We start from the raw sequence: 18,813 nt of genomic DNA, 5'->3' as shown, positions 1-18,813 counted from the left end.
AGATGATTGGGCACAATCCTTGTCCATCATTATTACCAATTATAAAAATAGTTGATCAAAGGAAAAATTCCTTGATTATATTGCAGCAACTCTCCAGGGAGATGTGTTGCAATGGTTAAGACAGTGGGAAAAATCTGAAATTGAAAAAAGTCAAAAAACGGCTTTGTTAACAAATTTTCTCACACTTGACACAATTTTAGCTGAATTTGCAAAAATCATAAAAGAAAATTTATGTGATTTTGCAGGAGATACTAATTTGCAAGCCGATGCAAATTATATATTGATTAAACTAGAATTATGTAATATTTGTCTTTTTGAAGACTATGTTCAAACTTTTAAAAAATATTATTATCTTATTGATCCACCAGCAAATCAACCCTGGCTAGATCAATTTTTTCATAAACTCCCTAATCCATGGGATGTGTTATCTATTAAAACATATCCTGATTTTCTCAAAAAAATGGGGAAGGAAGAATATGATAATCTTGGTTTTCGCATTAATTATGTTCTAAGGCTGATAGTAGATTGGTGTCTAGAAGCAAAGGCGAAAAAACAAATAAAAAATCAAATTTCTAACTCACCATATGGTCAAAAATGTTGTGATAAAATTTTAAAAGAAAATTGGAAAATTGGTTGTAATACATTTCCTAAAAGAAAAGGATTTTCCAAAAAACGTAGAAGATATAAATGGAAACCTTGGAAAAAGAACAAAACTTTTCAAAAAAGAAAAAGTATATTCGAAAAAAGAAACCAACAAGTGTTTTAAAAAATAAAACTTGTAAATGTTACATTTGTAACGAAGAAGGTCACTATGCACCCGAATGCCCAAAAAGGGGAAAAAGTGCAAAGAAAATTATCAAAGTCCTTGAAGAACAAGATTTTGAAATAATATATGGAGAAGAAATTTCTGATGAAGAAGAAATCTTATATGAAATTTCTAGTGATAAAGAAAGTTCAGATGAAGAACTAATCTTCATGCTGACTAATAATAGTCAAGCAATATCTCAAGAAGCAGATAATATATCTCAAGAAGAATTGCAGGCAATTCGACTTGGAGATGTAATCGGGGAAGAAAAAGCTTTTACCGACGAAGAATTAGCAAAATTCGAAAAAATGCAAGAAGTTGCTGTTCTAGAAATTTATAAACTTTCAAAATTCAACTTCTTTTCAGCAAGAGTGTTTGAACAATACAGTGGTAACACTCAAGCAAAATGGTCAGAAGAAGGAAATATTGATATTCCTTTTTTTGATAAGAAAAAGGTTGCAAGATGGAAAAAGAAATATCTTGAAATTCAATATATTCATACTGGATTAATTCAAGAAACCATAACAACCTTATTTCGCTAAGGGATATATACTCCTATTTTGGCAGTAATTTTTGATAAAAGGTTTTTCGACCCAATGAAAGCAATCATTGGAGGAATTCAGTCTAATTTGGCTAATGGAGTAGTTTGGTTTAATGTTAGACCAAATTTCTTTATTTCCATAAACGATCCTAATCTTGAAGATACAGTCAGAATAAGAATTAAAACACAAGGATTAGGAATGAAATCAAATTCTCATGATTTGGCTATTCGTTGGAAAACAATTCACGAATTAACCAAATTTCCTGAAACAAAAACAAGATCAAACGATAATAAAATCGTTGAAATCTTTGAACCAAGACCATTTGACACAGTAATACAACCTCGTCTAATGAATTGGAGCGACTTAGAAACCCCTCGACAATGGTTAATCCAAGACCTAGTGGGACAAGGAGAATCTTCTAAAATAAAAAAACCTGCACAATTACAAATGCAGGCATCAGGAAAAAATTTATATATTGAAAATACAGTTCCAAAAATTAAAAGATCAACTTATGTATTCGAAAAAGATTTTCCTAACAAATCATTTTCAAAGTTAAGCATTGGAGAATCAAGTAATAATTCTAATCAAGAGTCTATTACTTCAAACAATGTTCAGATTCCTATTTTTTCAGGAACAAGAAAACTTGAACATATTAAGTCTGCATATATGTATCATTTTCAAACAAAAAATGATGATATTATTTTTTCTCCTAGCCAAGGAAAAAGAAGATATACATATGTATTGGGAACATTTAATTTTGCAGGTTATAAACCCTATAGCCTCAGTGTTCTCATAGACACAGGAGCTACAGTTAACTCATGTAAATGGAATGCCATACCAAAGGAAAAATGGACATTAATGAAACATCCAATTTTGGTTACTGGAATTGATGGCAACCATACTTCCATATAATTCAAGGCTAAAAATATATATTAATAATTTGAAAAAGCAAGAACTTTGCTTCCAAAAGAATTTTTTATATTAATAAAAAATCGAGTTGAAGATCATCATGATAAGATTAGACAAATCTTAGAACGATCTTATGATAAATTAAATTTGAATGATGGAATTCTCAAAATAACTATCATGGCAAACCATGACATGTGGTTTTTTGAGGATATAGATTGGGGAACAACTAATCAAGTTATTTTCCAAATTTTAGATCCAATCCAATGGATAGATTATCCAATGATCATCAAAGCAATGCTCTCATGGATAGTAAAAGGCTTTCGATGGAGCAAATATTTTACTTTCTGGATCTCCAGCACTGTTGGTTGACGAGAACGAGAACATTTTTTCCAACCATACCAGATTTGGTATCTTAAAAAAACTGAAGATTTTGAATTTGAAGATGATTATTTAGATGAAGATCACCGGAGAGAGCGATTGGAAAATATCCAAAAACTTTCTTTGACAGAATATTGGATAGACAGTCTAATATCTGTTTCACAAGCAGCGTCCAACATCCATGGCTCAGCAAAATTGCCATTCATGGTTACAGATGGTAGAATATTATTTGTAACCTATTTTCCCATAACATATCAAAGATCTCCTACACAAATTAATGAGGCTCTTGACATGTTAATAAATCTCAAAAAGAGAAATAATTTGGATCTTCCGTTAGAACTAGCCATGATCGCAGATGATGTAGAACATTTCCAGAATGAGCAATACAGCCAAGATCTGGATTCCCCTCCATCAGAGACTGATGAAGAATATCACAATCTCATCAACATGATGGAAGCATAGTGGACCCCACTATCAAATGCAGTTGTCTCCTGATTGACTCCAACCTTATCCAGGACACGTGGAGCAACCTGCATTATTAAGCGGAAAGTGATCAGCCACATCCTTTCAGCCGACGCTACACAACAAAGCCGCTCAGCCAAAACTTATCTACAATAGTCTATCTCTTTGAAAACCGGGGAAGGTAGACAGTGTGTATCAGTGTATATAATTGTGAAAACTGTAGCACAGAGTAAATAATTGTAGTTTTTCCTTTAACTATTTTGTCTCTTTGTATTTACTTTTATGAAGACTTTTCATAAAATCTATGACTAGGCTTGCCTAAAGCGTTAGAAACTTTGCAACTTTTGGACGAAAAGTCTTGCAAAGTTAGATATGTTAGATATGCATTAAGTTATATTTTTGTTTGTATTCACCTTCTTGTAAATCTATATATTGGCCTTTATACCAACATAATGAAGTATGTAAATTCTCTCCATATTCTCTCCATCTTTGAGCTTCCTTCTTTGTCTCTAATTTCTCTATCTTAATTCCATAACGTCACCATAATTCCATAATAAAAATAGTAACAATGATATGTTTGTATATAGTTATTATATATGAGCCATATTATTATTAATGTCTCTAATAAAAAATACACACTAATACTATAATTTATAATTTTAGGATATACACAAGTATCTTAAAACTGACTCATTATTATCATAGTCAATGTTGTATCACAAATTCCATGATTTTATTTGTACTTCTTGGCCATTTTACTTTTTATTTTAAAATAATCCTTCAAACTTCATATTTTTTTCAATTAATTTAATACATATATTTTAACAAAATAAAATAACCCAAAAAATATATATCCACGTAGTGGAGCACAAATTTAGTTTAATTAGGCGGTAGGTTTAGTTCGGCCCAACTTTTAGCCTGTTGGGCCCTCGGGCTTTCGTCAGTGTACAAAAGCCCATCGGGCGAAGCTGTATCAGGATTTAGGGTTTAAGGTCGCAACATCCCCAAGAATCTCTCTCTCTCTCTCTCTCTCTCTCTGCGTTCTCTTTCTTCTGTGGTTCAGGTAATCATCAATACCTCGTTTCCTATTCTCTTCACCGTGTTTCGACCTATCATGATTGTATATAGAAATATTCAATTTGTATACCTTTGTGTCCATGCCTCTGTGTAACTATAGCATCATAATTTGATTAATCAATTGAATCATTGTTTTCTCATTGAACTTGATGATTTGTTGTTTTGTTTGTTTGATTATCGCTTCATGACCTAATGTTAATGTTGTTCAGGATTGAATTCATAAATTGATTCTTGTTTTGTGTGATAGATCTCTAGGAACAATGGGAAAGAAGAGGAAACATAGTGAAGCAGAGGTTGCTGTAACTGTAAAGAAGGATGAGAGTGCTGAAGAGAGGCCTAAAAGAACACTTTTGGGTTGGAAAGATAAAGATAAGATTGAAGAGAAAGTAACTGATTCTACAGTTTTTAGAAATAAAGAGAAAGTTTTGGTCACTTGTTCTCGCCGCATTAATTACAGGTTGATAATTGAAATTTGTTATCAAATTTTGTTTTCTAAAATTTTTCCCATGCTGGAAATGTTCTTATTAGTCCATGACAATGACATTTATGAATTCTATGGTATTTAGGTATCGACATTTGATGTTGAACGTCGTGTCACTTTTGCCCCACTGTAAGAAGGATAACAAGGTTGAATCTAAAGCAAGTAAAGGGGCAACTCTGAATGAGCTTGTTGAACTCAAAGGCTGTTCTTCTTGCCTGTTTTTTGAGGTAATTGTTTTAATTGGTTCTCTTTTGGTAGTAATAAGTAGTGTAGTGCTTGGCCCTGTTTATTTATTTATTTATTTATTTATTTATTTTTATCACTGATGGATTATCAAATGAATCAGCAGAATATGTTTTGAGTCAGTGTCATCCATGGAACTTGAGTTTGTTTCGCTTTCTTGTCGTGATTGTAGTGTTTTGATGTGTTAATTAGGTTTAAGTTCTGATATTGTATAGCGTAACTACTGCTACAGGATTTTTGAATGGATGCTTGGGGATTGAAACATGTTGGAGCTATAAAGCAGAGTAATATATTTTATACTGTAGCTTTTTCATGTGGTTGATTACATTTTCTCTACAATTTCAGTGCAGAAAACATAAAGATCTTTATCTATGGATGGCAAAGTGTCCCAACGGTCCATCAGTAAAGTTCTTAGTAAATGCTGGTAATTCTTTGCTCCAATCTCAAATGATATTGTTATATGAGATTTATAATGCCTTTAGGCTTTTGCTTGTTTTGCTGGTTTTCTAAAATGTATATGTTTATGGAAAACTTTTTCACCTTTCATTCTCTTAAACACACTGAGAACCGTTACCTGATTATTGATATTTGATTTGTTTATCAAGTGCACACCATGGAAGAATTGAAGCTTACTGGAAATCATTTGAAAGGCTCACGCCCTCTTTTGACTTTCTCGACTAATTTTGATAAAGACCCCCACTGGAAACTTTTGAAAGAGATAATCATGCAGGTATGCTGATCTTCCTTCCACCCTATAAAGTGATCTTCCCTTTTTTACTCTTATTTTCTTTCTTTCTCTCTTTCTCTTGGGTTTGTTTTCAGAAGGTGTATATCTTATCCGTATACCTGCAAAGGGGAATGGTAGAATTGAAGTCTTCAGTTTTAAGTTCTTCAAATCTGGCAGTATCTTTTGTCTAACACATGTCTAAAGTCATGTCATTAAAGGAATTTAAGATATTCAAAATTTGTTTAGGGATGTCATATCATGATGACCTCCATATATTTGATTCAGTGTGACTAAGCTTATGATGCATTGCATCAGACTTCAATGATAGAAGTACAAACAAAGTTACATCCAACATATGGGATGCATATTAAAAAGGTCATTGCACAAGCACTTGCTGTATGACCAAGTTATATTAATTGTGAACTTAGACATCCGTTCTCTTAAAAATTGAATATTAACTTGACGTTTAGGAAGATCATTTTGTAATTTTGTGTGTGATTCCAATCACTTGTTTGTTCAAGTTTCTTTTCTTGATATACTATGTATTTTTTGTAATTTTGTTGCTTGTTTTCTTTTGTCCAGATATTTGGAACTCCAAAAGATCACAGGAAGTCTAAACCTTATCATGATCACATATTTGTTTTCTCAATTGTTGATGACCACATATGGTTTCGGAATTACCAGGTTGGTTGCATTTCATAATTGTATACCTTATTGTATTATTGAGTACATTAAATTATGGAGGCATTCAACTGGTGCACGTTCTTCGCATGTAGTTTACATCTTATTTGATGGCAATTGCTGACACGTGCATGTATAATTGCTTGCCTGCTCTAAGATCCTTGATTGTGGATCTTGTTTTTTCCCTGTAGGGTGGGGTGTGGGAGGGTGTGGGAGGGTGGGGGTGGTGCTCAAAGTTCATAGCATGTGAGCTGCAGTAATTTCTTTCCCTTGGGAGTTATGTGAAATAGTTTTTTTAGACTAGCCAGAATAAAGATCTTCTGTAGATAATTAGGTTGGACAGTTTTACATGGGGGCTTCTTAAGTTTATAACCATCAACAATCATATCAGATGTCAGAACAGATTTTTAAAGATTTAAAAGGTCCAGTGAGAGCCTCAGAATGAGCATCACAAATTGTGAATACTAAATTTTTAAGAATCAATCAGATTAAAAAGACAGCTTCATCATTTGCTGCTATTAAAATACTTCCGATATCAGGGTCACAATTTGTATCGATAACTAAATTATTTGAATTAATATATTCTCCATGATGATCAACAATGATTACAATGTTTAGTAACCCTGTCATATATCTAAATCCCCCCCCCCCCCCCCCCCCAATCAGGTGAGATAATTTTGTTTTTAACTAGCTGCATCTCTTTTCGGAAGATGGTTGTCTGCCCACTTTTTGTTCCTTTCTCAACTCCTTGAACTGATCAAGTCTTTAGTGGGGCTATTTATTATCATACCACTGGGCCATTTTTTATTATCAACATACTAACATTGAGCCTTAAGAATTGTATTTTTGTTTGGTTGGAGAATGCTACTAATTAACCGCGAATCATGTTTTTGGAAACGGTATTCAATTGGTAGTTTTGATGTTGGTCTGATCTGACAAAATATTAAAGCATCTGTGTTGTTTGGGATTAATTTATTGTGGATGACCATAATTTGTTGTTTGTAATTTATGAAATGATTAAGAAAACTTTGTTTCTTTACTTCAAACGATTAGGTTAGGTCTTTTGATTATAGTGTATTCATCTGATACCATACCATCTGTTTATCCGTTTATATTGATGTTGCTTTTCTTCACTTCTCAAAACAGATATCTGTTCCTCATAGTGAAGCGGATAAAATGGACCGAGGGGGCCTAGATAAAATGACCCTTGTTGAGGTTTGCAGTGATAATCCTTGAATTAATTCACATTATAATGTAATTTCAATGTATTGTAGGTTAATTTCATCTCTTTTTTGCGAATATGTATAGGTTGGTCCAAGATTTTGTTTGAATCCTATCAAGATATTTGGAGGCAGCTTTGGAGGCCCAACACTGTATGAGAATCCATTTTATGTTGCACCCAACCAGGTAAAGTAGATTTCATTCATCCAGTTGTTTTGTTTTCCATACCATAGATTGTAATTTGTGAAGTAACTTTGCCTTTGCCCCTAAATAGCATGATAGTTGTGGTTAAATCAAGCCCATTAAGTACTCTGTAGCTGACAAATATCTCAATGGATCCAATAAATAAATGTTTTATAGCCTTGTGGCTCAAGCTAACTTGATGCTAGAGTGATTATCTTGGTGGAAATGATTCCGAGTTTTTTGTTTGAAGATGTTGCAACCCACTTTGACACATCTCTTAAGACTGGATTGATCCTTCGATGCAATGATTGGACATCTTGGCTGATCTTACCATTAATGTTTTGATACTCGTTTTCATGCTTTCCAGATTCGTGCATTAGAGAAGAGGCAGAAGGCTGGTAAATACGCAAAGAAAGTTAAAGCCAAAACGAGGAGGAAGATGCATGAGCTATCAAATCCCCTGGAGCCTGATGAGTTTGCCGATATGTGGAAGGAAAAGGAATGATGAAACCAGTCACCCATGTGAACCTTGTTATTGTGATCGATCGATATGATTGTCCTCTCTTTTGGGTTAAAAAAAAAAGAGGGGGGAAGGAATCTTTTAAATCAGCTTGTATGCAACATGAGATGGAAATTTTTTTCTGAGTAAAATTTTGGCCTTCAGTGTATCAGTATGTATTTTCATATTGGAATATGTTTCATCATATGAATTTTTGTTTCTATATGGTTCTAGTACTTTTGAAGTTGTTTGGTGAAGGATGAATTCTACTAGATCCATTTGGCTTTGTCATCTGGAACATTAATTACTCTTTTATTTGTGTTAATTATTTTGAAATCCGACAATATTTTACTCTTAACTACGAAGGACATCACAAACTGAAATGAAAAACATCAACAATGCCCAGAAGAGTGTCAATGTAATTCCCACTTGGTCCACCTTGAAGTGAACCAAGTGGGCACCAAGTGGGACTTTACACAATTTGGGTTGGTATATAGTAAGTTCAAATTCTGAGGTCAGGCTTTGCTTTGGGCTTCTTCTAAACACTAAAATCACTCTACCAGGGCCCATTGTTGGAAGTTTTGAAAACTTTCATGAAATGTTCGACCCCTTTGACCAACCTTATCTAGGTAAACTATCATATATGTAGAATGAGATCTTTAACTTCTGATTATTACACTGATCGTTTATGAGAGGGCAATGTTTTCCCAATTCTTGACATCAAGACAAGCACAAGTCAGGCTTCCTTCAGAATTTTTAGATAACAACTTCCTTTTATTTTTATTTTTATTTTTGAGCAACTCTCTTTTTTTTTTTTTCTTCTTTTTTTGTTTTTTGGTGGTTAATAGAACAACTTTTTTTGTTTGTTTGTTTTTAAGTAACAACTTCCTTTTATTTGTTATTTGTGACATTTCAACCACCTTTCGAAATCAGAATTGCTAGGGACCCCAAGCTGGGGCACCCCCAGCACCCCAGCTCATTTTCATTGGCCAATTTCCTCTTTTTTTTTTCTTTTTTTTTTTTTCTTTCCTTCCAATCACCCAGTGCCACGTGGCACTGGGGGGTCGGTTTTGCTGGGGGTCTGCTGCATTTTTCTTTCGCAATTGTGAAAATCAAAGTGCTAAAGATTGCTGATTTGTTAGGGGCCCATTTTCGGTTCTTTTCTACTTTTTCATTATTGGCACTTGGTGTGTGTATATGTTTGGGATTTTTTGAGAATGATAAACTCGTTCATGAAAACTCTCCATAGAAATTTTACTTCCTTGCACGTTATTTATTTATCTGTTTTGGATCAATTATACTAGTGTTTTTTAAAATTAAAAAAGAAAATACATTGACCATTGACTTTTATAAATTTAACATAATTACATTCAACTCATATATAATTTTAATTCAGATAATACTCAACTCATTTTTTTTGAGTAATTCGATAGTCATATGATAAAAATAATATTGTCATTTTTTTATACAAAAAATATATATATATATATATATATTTTTCAGTGACTTCACACCATATGTTTTATCTTACTAAAATAAAATCGATATAACTATGCCAAATTTATAAAGTTTATTTATACTTCTCTAAATCAGGGTCATGCAAATTGAAGAGGGCTTATGTTGCAAATCCTCTTAAAAAGAATGGAGAACAAATACAATTTCAATAATAACTATCTATTATTTATAATACAAATGTAATTTAAAAAAATAGTTATCGATATTTGATCATTTTGATTTTTTTACATTAATAATTTATTAAGGCTGCGTTTGGGAAGTTGGGTTTGGGCTAAATTAGTCACTAAAAGTGGCTAATTTAGCCACAAACGGACAAAAAAAAGTTGGGAGCATGGCTGCAACAATTTGACAAGTAAATTTACCATACTACCCCCACATGAAAGAGGGGAGGCAAAGTTAAAAAAAAAAAAAAATCAAATCAGGCTTTTTACCAGGAAAGACAAAGAAAGTTGGAAAAAAAAAATAAAAACATTTTTTTTGTTTTTTGTTAAAATATTTTATGAAAATAAATTTAAACTATATTTGATAAAAATATTTTTAAATAAATTTTTTTTTTGTTATGTATTTGGTTATGCTTTGAGTGTAGAGTTGTGAAAGTAGTATGGAATTTCGAGTTATGTGTTTGGTTATGAGTTACCTCAATAATTTATTAATTGAGTTTCATTTTATGTGTTTGGTTACGACTTGAATGTAGAGTTGTTTTTAAATTTAAAATATTAACATTTTAAATTATTTAAATTTCGATTTATGTGTTTGGTTATGAGTTACCTCAATAAGGCAATAAATATAAAAATAAATAAGGCAAAAAATAAATAATTAATGTATAAAAAAATAAATAAAAATAAATATGGCAAAAAAATAAATAAATAAGGCAATGATATTATTGTTACGATTTAAATTTAAAATATTACGATTTAAATTTTTTAAATTTTAAAATGTTTTATAAAAAAAATTCAAACTCTATTTTATAGAAATATTTTTAAATATTTTAATTTTTTTGTTATGTATTTGGTTATGATTTGAGTGTAGAGTTGTGAAAGTAGTATGGAATTTCGAATTATGTATTTGGTTATGAGTTTTAAAATAATTTCTTAATTAAGTTTTGTTTTATGCGTTTAGTTACGATTAGTGTAGAGTTGTTTTTAAATTAATATACTAACATTTTAAATTATTTAAATAAAATTAAATATTATTTAAATATTTAAAATTAAATTAAATTAAATTAAAATTGAATTATTTAAAATACACAGGACAATAAAATAAAACCTCACTTTTTATCATTTTACAGAAAATGTAAACAAATTAAAATTAAAATTAGAATAAAAATAAAAATAAAAACCACATGAAAAAACCATTTGTCAAAAAAAAAAAAAAAAAAAAAACATAGCCTGGGTTGGTGACGTCACAGTACAATGGACAGCCACCGAAATAAAAACAAAATTTAATACCAGGTGCAGTTTAGTAATATTACATATGGACACCTCACCAAAAAGTCAAAAAGTCAAAAAAGTCAAAAAGTCCTTCCCAAACCAGACTTTTTAGCCCAGGCTAAAATAGCCAAAAAAGTCAAAAAGCTAAAAAGTCAACCCACTTCCCAAACGAAGGCTAAACAAATCCTCAAAAATGAACGGTTCAAATTACCAAAATCGTTACCAAATAGGCCTATTAGCCCAAACTAGATGGTCATCTTAAGAGAAATCAAACCTTTATAAAAAAAAATAAAAACAAAAACAAACAAACATATAATTAGAATTGATACAATTTTAATTTTTAATTTTTTTAAAATGAAGTGAGTCACAATTTCATTATGAATAAAAGCAATAAAGGCCATAACTAATGATTAAACTGATTTTATTAAACGTAACATGTTAAGTACTCATTTAAATGCATATACACTTTTTCAAGATTAATAGGTGTTTTAAAAAATAGATATATGTGACTTAATGTTTTAAAATTTATCATTAACATGTAATTATTTTTTAAAATAGTAATATTATAAATTTAGCCTTAACTACTCAAAAATTATTTAGAAGAGCGAATTACACTAATGGTCCCTATAGTTTGAGTCTTATGTTACTTTGATCCTTGACTTTTCAATTGTGACACATTTGATCCTGAATTTTAAATTTTGTTTTAAATAAGGATAATTGAATATACCATTGCTCAATTTTAAGGGCAAAGTTGTTAATTTGATAAAATATAAACTAATTTGATAAAAATAAATGTCAAAAAAATATTTTTAAATTTTAAAAAATTATTTGTATCTACTAAAGATAAAATTATGTAAAATTGATAAATTTTTTTAGACATTTATTTATTTATTCATTTTATCAAATTAATTTTTATTATGTGTTTAGATGATGATCATGTAATGTAATGTAATGAGTGGTTGTTTTTTATTTTCATTAAATTAGTTTTTATTTTTTCAAAAGTCAAATATAGTGGCAACTTTGATATCATTATTAAACTAATCCATCAAATCAAAAAATTCAAAACTAAGAACCTTTCATATATTAAAATATATCAATTACACATTAAAAGTCTAACTACCTATTACATGATCATTATTTGAACATATAATAAATATTAATTTGGTGAAATAAATAAATAAATAAATGTCTAAAATATTTATCAATTTTACATAATTTTATCTTTGGTGAGTAGAAATTATTTTTAAAATTCAAAAATATTTTTTTACTTTTATTTTTGTTAAATTAGTTTATATTTTATCAAATTGACAACTTTATCCCTGAAATTGAGTAATGGTATCTTTAATTGTTTTTATTTAGAATAAGATTCAAAATTCAGGATTAAATGCATCACAATTGAAAAATCAGAGACCAAAGTGACACAAAAGGGATTGTTAGTGTAAGTTGCCCTATTTAGAATTATCATCTTGTAATTCAAATTTATTTTACTTATAGACCATACACTATTCAAATTTAAGCACTATTTGGCAAAATCTACCAAATTACATTTTTGTTTCTTTTTATTTTTTTTAATCACATCACGTCTTTATTTTTTATATACTTTTTATAAAAAATTAAAAAATATACTTATTTAGATTTAGATATTTCTAAACACTCTTTTAATCTCCACTGCATATCACTCACCAAAAAAAATTAAATTAATCTAATAAAAGGGAATAATTATTTATTGTCCCAACAGTATTGATATGACATTATCACAAGTCAATCAAAGCTAAATAAATATTGATTTGTAACAATACCAGATCAAACATGGAATAATTTTTAGAGAAATTACATCCCAAACATATAAACGTGCGAGTCATGCTTGCACCTGCACAATCTTTAACTCAAAAATGATTTAGAACTTTAAATAACGAGATCTAAATTCACTATTAGTAAGATGGAAAATTATAAAAAAAAAAAAAATAAGGCATAGCATACACTGTGATAATAGGTGAGATTCATTGCTACATCATTAATGATAGCACTAGTTAGTGGTTTTTAGTATTATTGATCTTTAACTCATACCTCATCATAAAATTATTTATACTCCACATATTTTTATCTAGGGTAAATTACACTGACACTCCTTGAGGTTTATGTATATTACATTTTTCTCTCTCACATTTTGGAAATCACATCTCTCCCATTGAGGTTTAAAGTTTATTACAGATTCCCCCCTCAGCCCTTTTAATTTTTTTAAATACCAATTTTACTCTCATTGGGTAAATTACACTGACACCTCTCACATTTTAAAAATTACAATCCCCTCCCTAATATTTAAAATGGCATTACCAATTGTCCTCTTGGTTAGATGGAAAAAAAATTGATTGAAAAAAAAAATTGATTGAAAAAAAAAAATTTAGTAAATTTTTGTTTAAAAACCAACGTAAACTCATCTTTTGAATTTACGTTTTTTCCTCAAATTTACAAACTGAGACAACCATTTGTAAATCAAAAAAATATCAAACAAGTTTTTATGACAGTTTTTAAAATTTTTGTAAATATAAATTGAAAATTAAAAACTGAAAACGAAATGGTTACCAAATAGGTCTCAGATGGTAAAAATGTCGTAAAATTAACAAATAATTAAATAAGTTATCAACGTAAAAAATGACTTATCAAAAGATTCTTAGGCTATGTATGGTTTGCTTTTTAGAATTTTTTTTAAAAAAATTAAAAATTAATTTAGTTAAGAAATAAAAAAATTATTTTTTAAACGAAATGAAATTTTTTTTTTATTTTTATTTCTTAATCAAATTAATTTTTAATTTTTTTTAAAAAAAATCTAAAAATCAAACCATACATAGGCTAAGAATCTTTTGATATGTCATTTTTTATGTTGGTAACTTATTTAATTATTTGTTAATTTTATGACATTTTTACCATCTGAAGCCTGTTTGGTAATCATTTCGTTTTTAGTTTTCAATTTATATTTACAAAAATTTTAAGGCTTGGTTTGGGAAGTAGGTTGGCTTTTTGGCTTTTTGGCTTTTTTGGCTATTTTAGCCTGGGCTAAAAAGCTTGGTTTGGGAAGGACTTTTTGGCTTTTTGGCTTTTTTGACTTTTTTAGTGAGAGAAGAATGTAATGATTATAGGTTGGATGTGATGTTTTGTTTGTTATGGCTAAAATAGCCTATTTTGTTTTTTGTGGCTAAAATAGCCAAAAAAGCCTGAAAATCAACTTGCCAAACAGAGGCTAAAAACTATCATAAAAACTTGTTTGATAATTTTTTTAGTTTATAAATAGTTGTCTCAGTTTGTAAATTTGAGAAAAAAACGTAAATTCAAAATATGAGTTTACATTGGTTTTTAAACAAAAATTTAAAAATTTTACTAACAATTTTTTTTTAATTAATTTTTTTCTAATGATTTTTTATTTCAATAAATTTTTTTTTTCAACTAATACTAACCGATGGGACAATTGGTAATATTACTTTAAATCATAGGGAGGGGATTGTAATTTCTAAAATGTGAGGAGTGTCAATGTAATTTATCCAATGAGGATAAAATTGGTATTTAAAAAAATTAAAAGGGCTGAAAGAGGAATCTGTAATAAAATTTTAAATTTCAAGAAGAAAGATGTAATTTTCAAAAGGTGAAAGAAAAAATATAATAAATATAAACCTCAGGGGTGTCAATGTAATTTACCCTTTTATCTCTTTGTTTATTTACATGTCTTGCTGTTTTAAAATTCCCTCATAATTTTTTAGTAAAGAAGATTAGGGGTTGTTTAGTGTGGCCTAAATAAGTGTACTTTTTTCTTTTTGGACTAAAAAATTGAAGAAGAAAATATAGATATTTGGGTTAATTTTTTGACTTTTTATAGAAAAATATATAATAAAAAATTATAAAAATTAATTTGTAGAAGAAAATTAAGATTAAAAATTGTGCAGGTGTAATTATTAATTCTTGATAAATAATGTTAATTTTTTAATTTTTTAAATAACTTTTTAATTTTTAATTTTTTTTTTTTTTTTTAACATGACAAACTTGGCCTACTAGCAACTTGAGCATGTCAATGTGATGAGGTCAATAGATAAGTAATTGAGCATCTCACCTCCCTTTGTCCCTATTATCAAATCAAAACAAATCCCTCTCTCTCTCTCCTCTCTTTCCCTTCACTCTCTCTCTCTCTATCTCTGTCTCTGGGAAAGCTTATCTGTGACAGAGCACAGTGAGTCAGTGTGTGTGTGATAGCACGTGAAACGTCCGGACAATATGACAGCTCATACCACCAACTACCTCCATCCGTATCACCACCATCACAGTACCCATGTGCACCCTGCCCCCCCTTTTTTTTTTTGGGCAAATTACATATACACCCCTCGAGATTTGGTTAAATTACAGATACCCCCCTGAGGTTTCAGAAATTACATCCCGCCCCCTGAGGTTTGTATTTTCATAACAATTTACCCCCTGAGGTTTATATTTCATAACAAATTACCCCCTAATTTCTTATGCAAATATAGCATTCAGGGGGGAATTTGTAATTTCTCAAACCTCAGGGGGTATTTGTAATTTAGCCAAACCTCGAGGGGTGTATATGTAATTTGCCCTTTTTTTTTTTTTTTCAAACACTGAAAATAACACAATTACTTATATGATTGAACAAATATTTGTAAAAGTTAGCGGTGAGTCTTTGGCCTCGTTTGTGGAGTCATTATTTTAGTAAGTTATTTAATTTTTTAGTTATTTTATTAGGTTAAAATTTTTATATTTAGAAAAATGATTAGATTTTTTTGTAGTTAGATGTGATGTTTGTGAGAGAAAAAGTGAAATGATTTTGGATTTGATATGATATTTTGTCTTATTAGCTATTTTAGTCTATTTTATCTTTTTGTGAATTTTAGCATAAATTGGGCTATTTTTTTCTTCCCAAACACCCCCTTTATAAAAATATTATTTATTTAAAATTTTTTTAATTTAATTGTGTTTAATTTTTGAATTTTTTTATTAATATTACTTTCTCTGTTTTAAAATAATAATCTTTTTTAAAAAATTTAACTTTTTTTTATAGTATAATTGTTACATTTTAAAAATATTAATTTTTTAAAATTACTCTTTGATTGTATATTTTTTTTAAGAATATCAATTGTCATAATTCTATTTTTTATATTATTAATAAAGTTTAAAAGAAGGGGAAAATAGTAAATTTATATTATTTTATTTCTTAATTTTCAAAAATGAACTAATATTTTGAAATAATGAAAAATGGAACAAGAGACTAATATTTTGAGACAGATGAAGTATTATTTTTAATGTCATTTGAAAATTTGGAGTATTAATGTCATTTGAAAACTTGGAGTAGCTTGTGATGCCTTTTCCTAAATTAGAAGCTCAAAATTGCAAATAAGTGATAAAATTCTGAAAAAAATTTGCCAATAAGTGATAAAATTCTGAAAAAAAAAATTGCATAAGAATGGGGGAGTAGCTTTTTTTGAATGGGATATTATTAGAACAAAAAGCTGTAAGTTCAATCACAATGTGAATCCATTGGGATAATTTATTTATTTATTTATTTTTAATTTAGATTAGATAGGTCATAATAGTATTAAAAATTTTAAACGCAACAAATTTTTTTATATAAAGATTCCACCATTTCATCAGTAAGATTTTAGCCTATTTTGATAATTAAAAAAAGAAAAGAAAGAAAGAAGCCAACTTATTGATTTATTCGTAACTTATTTGAGTTATGTCACTTCTTTTTATATAATTTTTTTTAAAACAAATAATAAATCAATAAAAGTCACACCCCAAATTAGGTTATGCCTTTGTTTGGGATGTGGGTTAGTTTTTTGATTTTTCAACTATTTTAGTCTAAGAGTAAAAAATCTCGTTTGAGATAGGTTTTTCGATTTTTTTAAATTTTGTGAGAGAAAAAATAAAATAATTAAGATTTGAATGTGATGTTTTATTTTATTAAGTTAAAAATTTTATTTATTTTTTATAATTATTTTAACCCAAAAAAAATGCCAAACATGGCCTATGTGATTGATTGTCCATCCGTAAGACTTGTCCTTTATTTATTTGGGTTCAAGGAGACAATCTAGAAAAGTGAAAGTGTCTTTTGACCATTGCGACCAAATTTCATCCAAAATACAGCATTGCATGTACAAGGAAACAAAAAACATAATGAGCTGGCATTTCATTTTTGGAAAACAGGTTGAGCAACCTTACGAAAAATAAAAATAAAAAAACATCTTATTAATTTTTTGTCCAGCTTTTGAAATGATTCTCTTATAGCCACTTTTTGATGATGTGTCACACACAAGGCCTCATTAAACTACAGATGAAAACATATTACAAGAAACCTTGGTTTGGTCCAATTTTCCTTTCTCCTTGCTTATGTTGATGGGGTAATTACATTTGCACGTGTTGTTGATAAGTTGTAGTATATATTTTCAGTTCATAATCATTGGTTATCACCCATGAATTATTTTGGTATATCATATTACAACAAGAAAAAAGCTTATAGCTCGAATCCCGTTGACTCGACTTAGCCGGAATTTAAATTTCTAGATTTTTTTTCTTCTCGTAATGAGTCAAATATAATATAATATATCAATATTTTCTCTCTCCTCATACTTTTATTTTTGTCTCCCTCTATTCAAAGCCAAAAACCATTAAAACAAAAGCTCTTCTCAACACCATAAGACGCCAAGCGAGGGTCCACAATCTGCAATTACTCAATTAAACATAATCAACTATCAGCCCCATCAATTAAGATGCTAACATTGTCCTTGGTGATGGCAGATTTGTCGGAAATGGGAATGGCCTCTTCCTTGAGGGAATGGACGTAAGCGATTCATTCAACAAAATGAATGATCAAGTGAATTCCAAGAGTGAGAGTCTTCACATACTTGTCGAATCGTTCAACCACATAGGCCTTCTTCTCAGGGACTATCTGGATGCCCCAATTTACAGGAGGTGGATTTTCATACCTTTTTTAACTCGTAACCACCAAAATCACAAACTAAACCATTAGACATTATTATTGAACAAGTGTGTGTGTTTGAGTATTATTAGGGTTTAGGGGTTTTTTATAATTTTATTTAGACCTACCTCATATTGGGATCGCGAGATGCGAAAATGGCGGAGGGAGGAGGGGAGGGATTGAGGAGGAAGTGTAGAGAGATGATTGAATGGAGATGATATGGAGAGGTCTCTACAAGTGATGATGGCCAATAGGCAGAGGTGTCTCAATGACATAAAGGAGTTAATGAATCTTGATTTCGCGATACTCATTGTTGATTTGATTATGCGAATTTTGGATCGCTTGAGACTGGATTGATTTTAGAATTTTCAACTATGTTTATGTGTGTTGGGGGAAGAGAGAGAGAGAGGAAAATTAGTGAAGAAAGAGATGGAGGGTTTGGGTGGTTTGTGTTTGGGTTTACACAAATTTCTCAATTAAAAATTGAATACAAAACAAAGCCCTAGTAAAGCCCAGTAGTAGTTAGTTATTAACCTTGGAAGATACTCAGTCAGTATAGAAAGATTTGATGGGCTCCTCATCTTCTTCCACTATGGACAGAGCACAATGTTGATGTCCACACACAACAACAACGGCTGCGTCACACATACAACAGCAGCACCCAGATCAGTGCTTAGCGGCGAC

The 18,813-nt window shown here is 29.8% G+C and overlaps 1 protein-coding gene across 1 annotated transcript; it reads left to right on the top strand.

Moving 5' to 3' along the window:
• The first annotated feature begins 3,999 nt into the window (after window positions 1–3,999).
• LOC114305540 (Ribosomal RNA processing Brix domain protein) lies at window positions 4,000–8,512 on the top strand. Its single transcript, XM_028250652.2, has 9 exons — window positions 4,000–4,159; window positions 4,421–4,630; window positions 4,740–4,881; window positions 5,243–5,321; window positions 5,503–5,627; window positions 6,207–6,308; window positions 7,452–7,520; window positions 7,614–7,712; window positions 8,077–8,512. The coding sequence occupies exons 2-9, from the start codon at window positions 4,434–4,436 to the stop codon at window positions 8,212–8,214; spliced, it is 951 nt and encodes a 316-aa protein (XP_028106453.2). The 5' UTR covers window positions 4,000–4,159; window positions 4,421–4,433; the 3' UTR covers window positions 8,215–8,512.
• Window positions 8,513–18,813: the final 10,301 nt, after the last annotated feature.

Source organism: Camellia sinensis, chromosome 8 (genome assembly GCF_055761805.1).
Source record: "Camellia sinensis isolate YWXY chromosome 8, ASM5576180v1, whole genome shotgun sequence".
Taxonomy (NCBI): Eukaryota; Viridiplantae; Streptophyta; class Magnoliopsida; order Ericales; family Theaceae; genus Camellia; species Camellia sinensis.
The sequence above is the reverse complement of the archived record's forward strand: the minus strand, read 5'-3'. Positions and strand labels throughout refer to the sequence as shown.

Coding starts and splice junctions, on each gene's coding strand:
- LOC114305540 (XM_028250652.2), top strand. CDS start 4,434: ATGGGAAAGAAGAGGAAACATAGTGAAGCAGAGGTTGCTGTAACTGTA. Junction 5,628..6,206: donor TGAAAGAGATAATCATGCAG/GTATGCTGATCT, acceptor TCTTTTGTCCAG/ATATTTGGAACTCCAAAAGA. Junction 6,309..7,451: donor TATGGTTTCGGAATTACCAG/GTTGGTTGCATT, acceptor TTCTCAAAACAG/ATATCTGTTCCTCATAGTGA.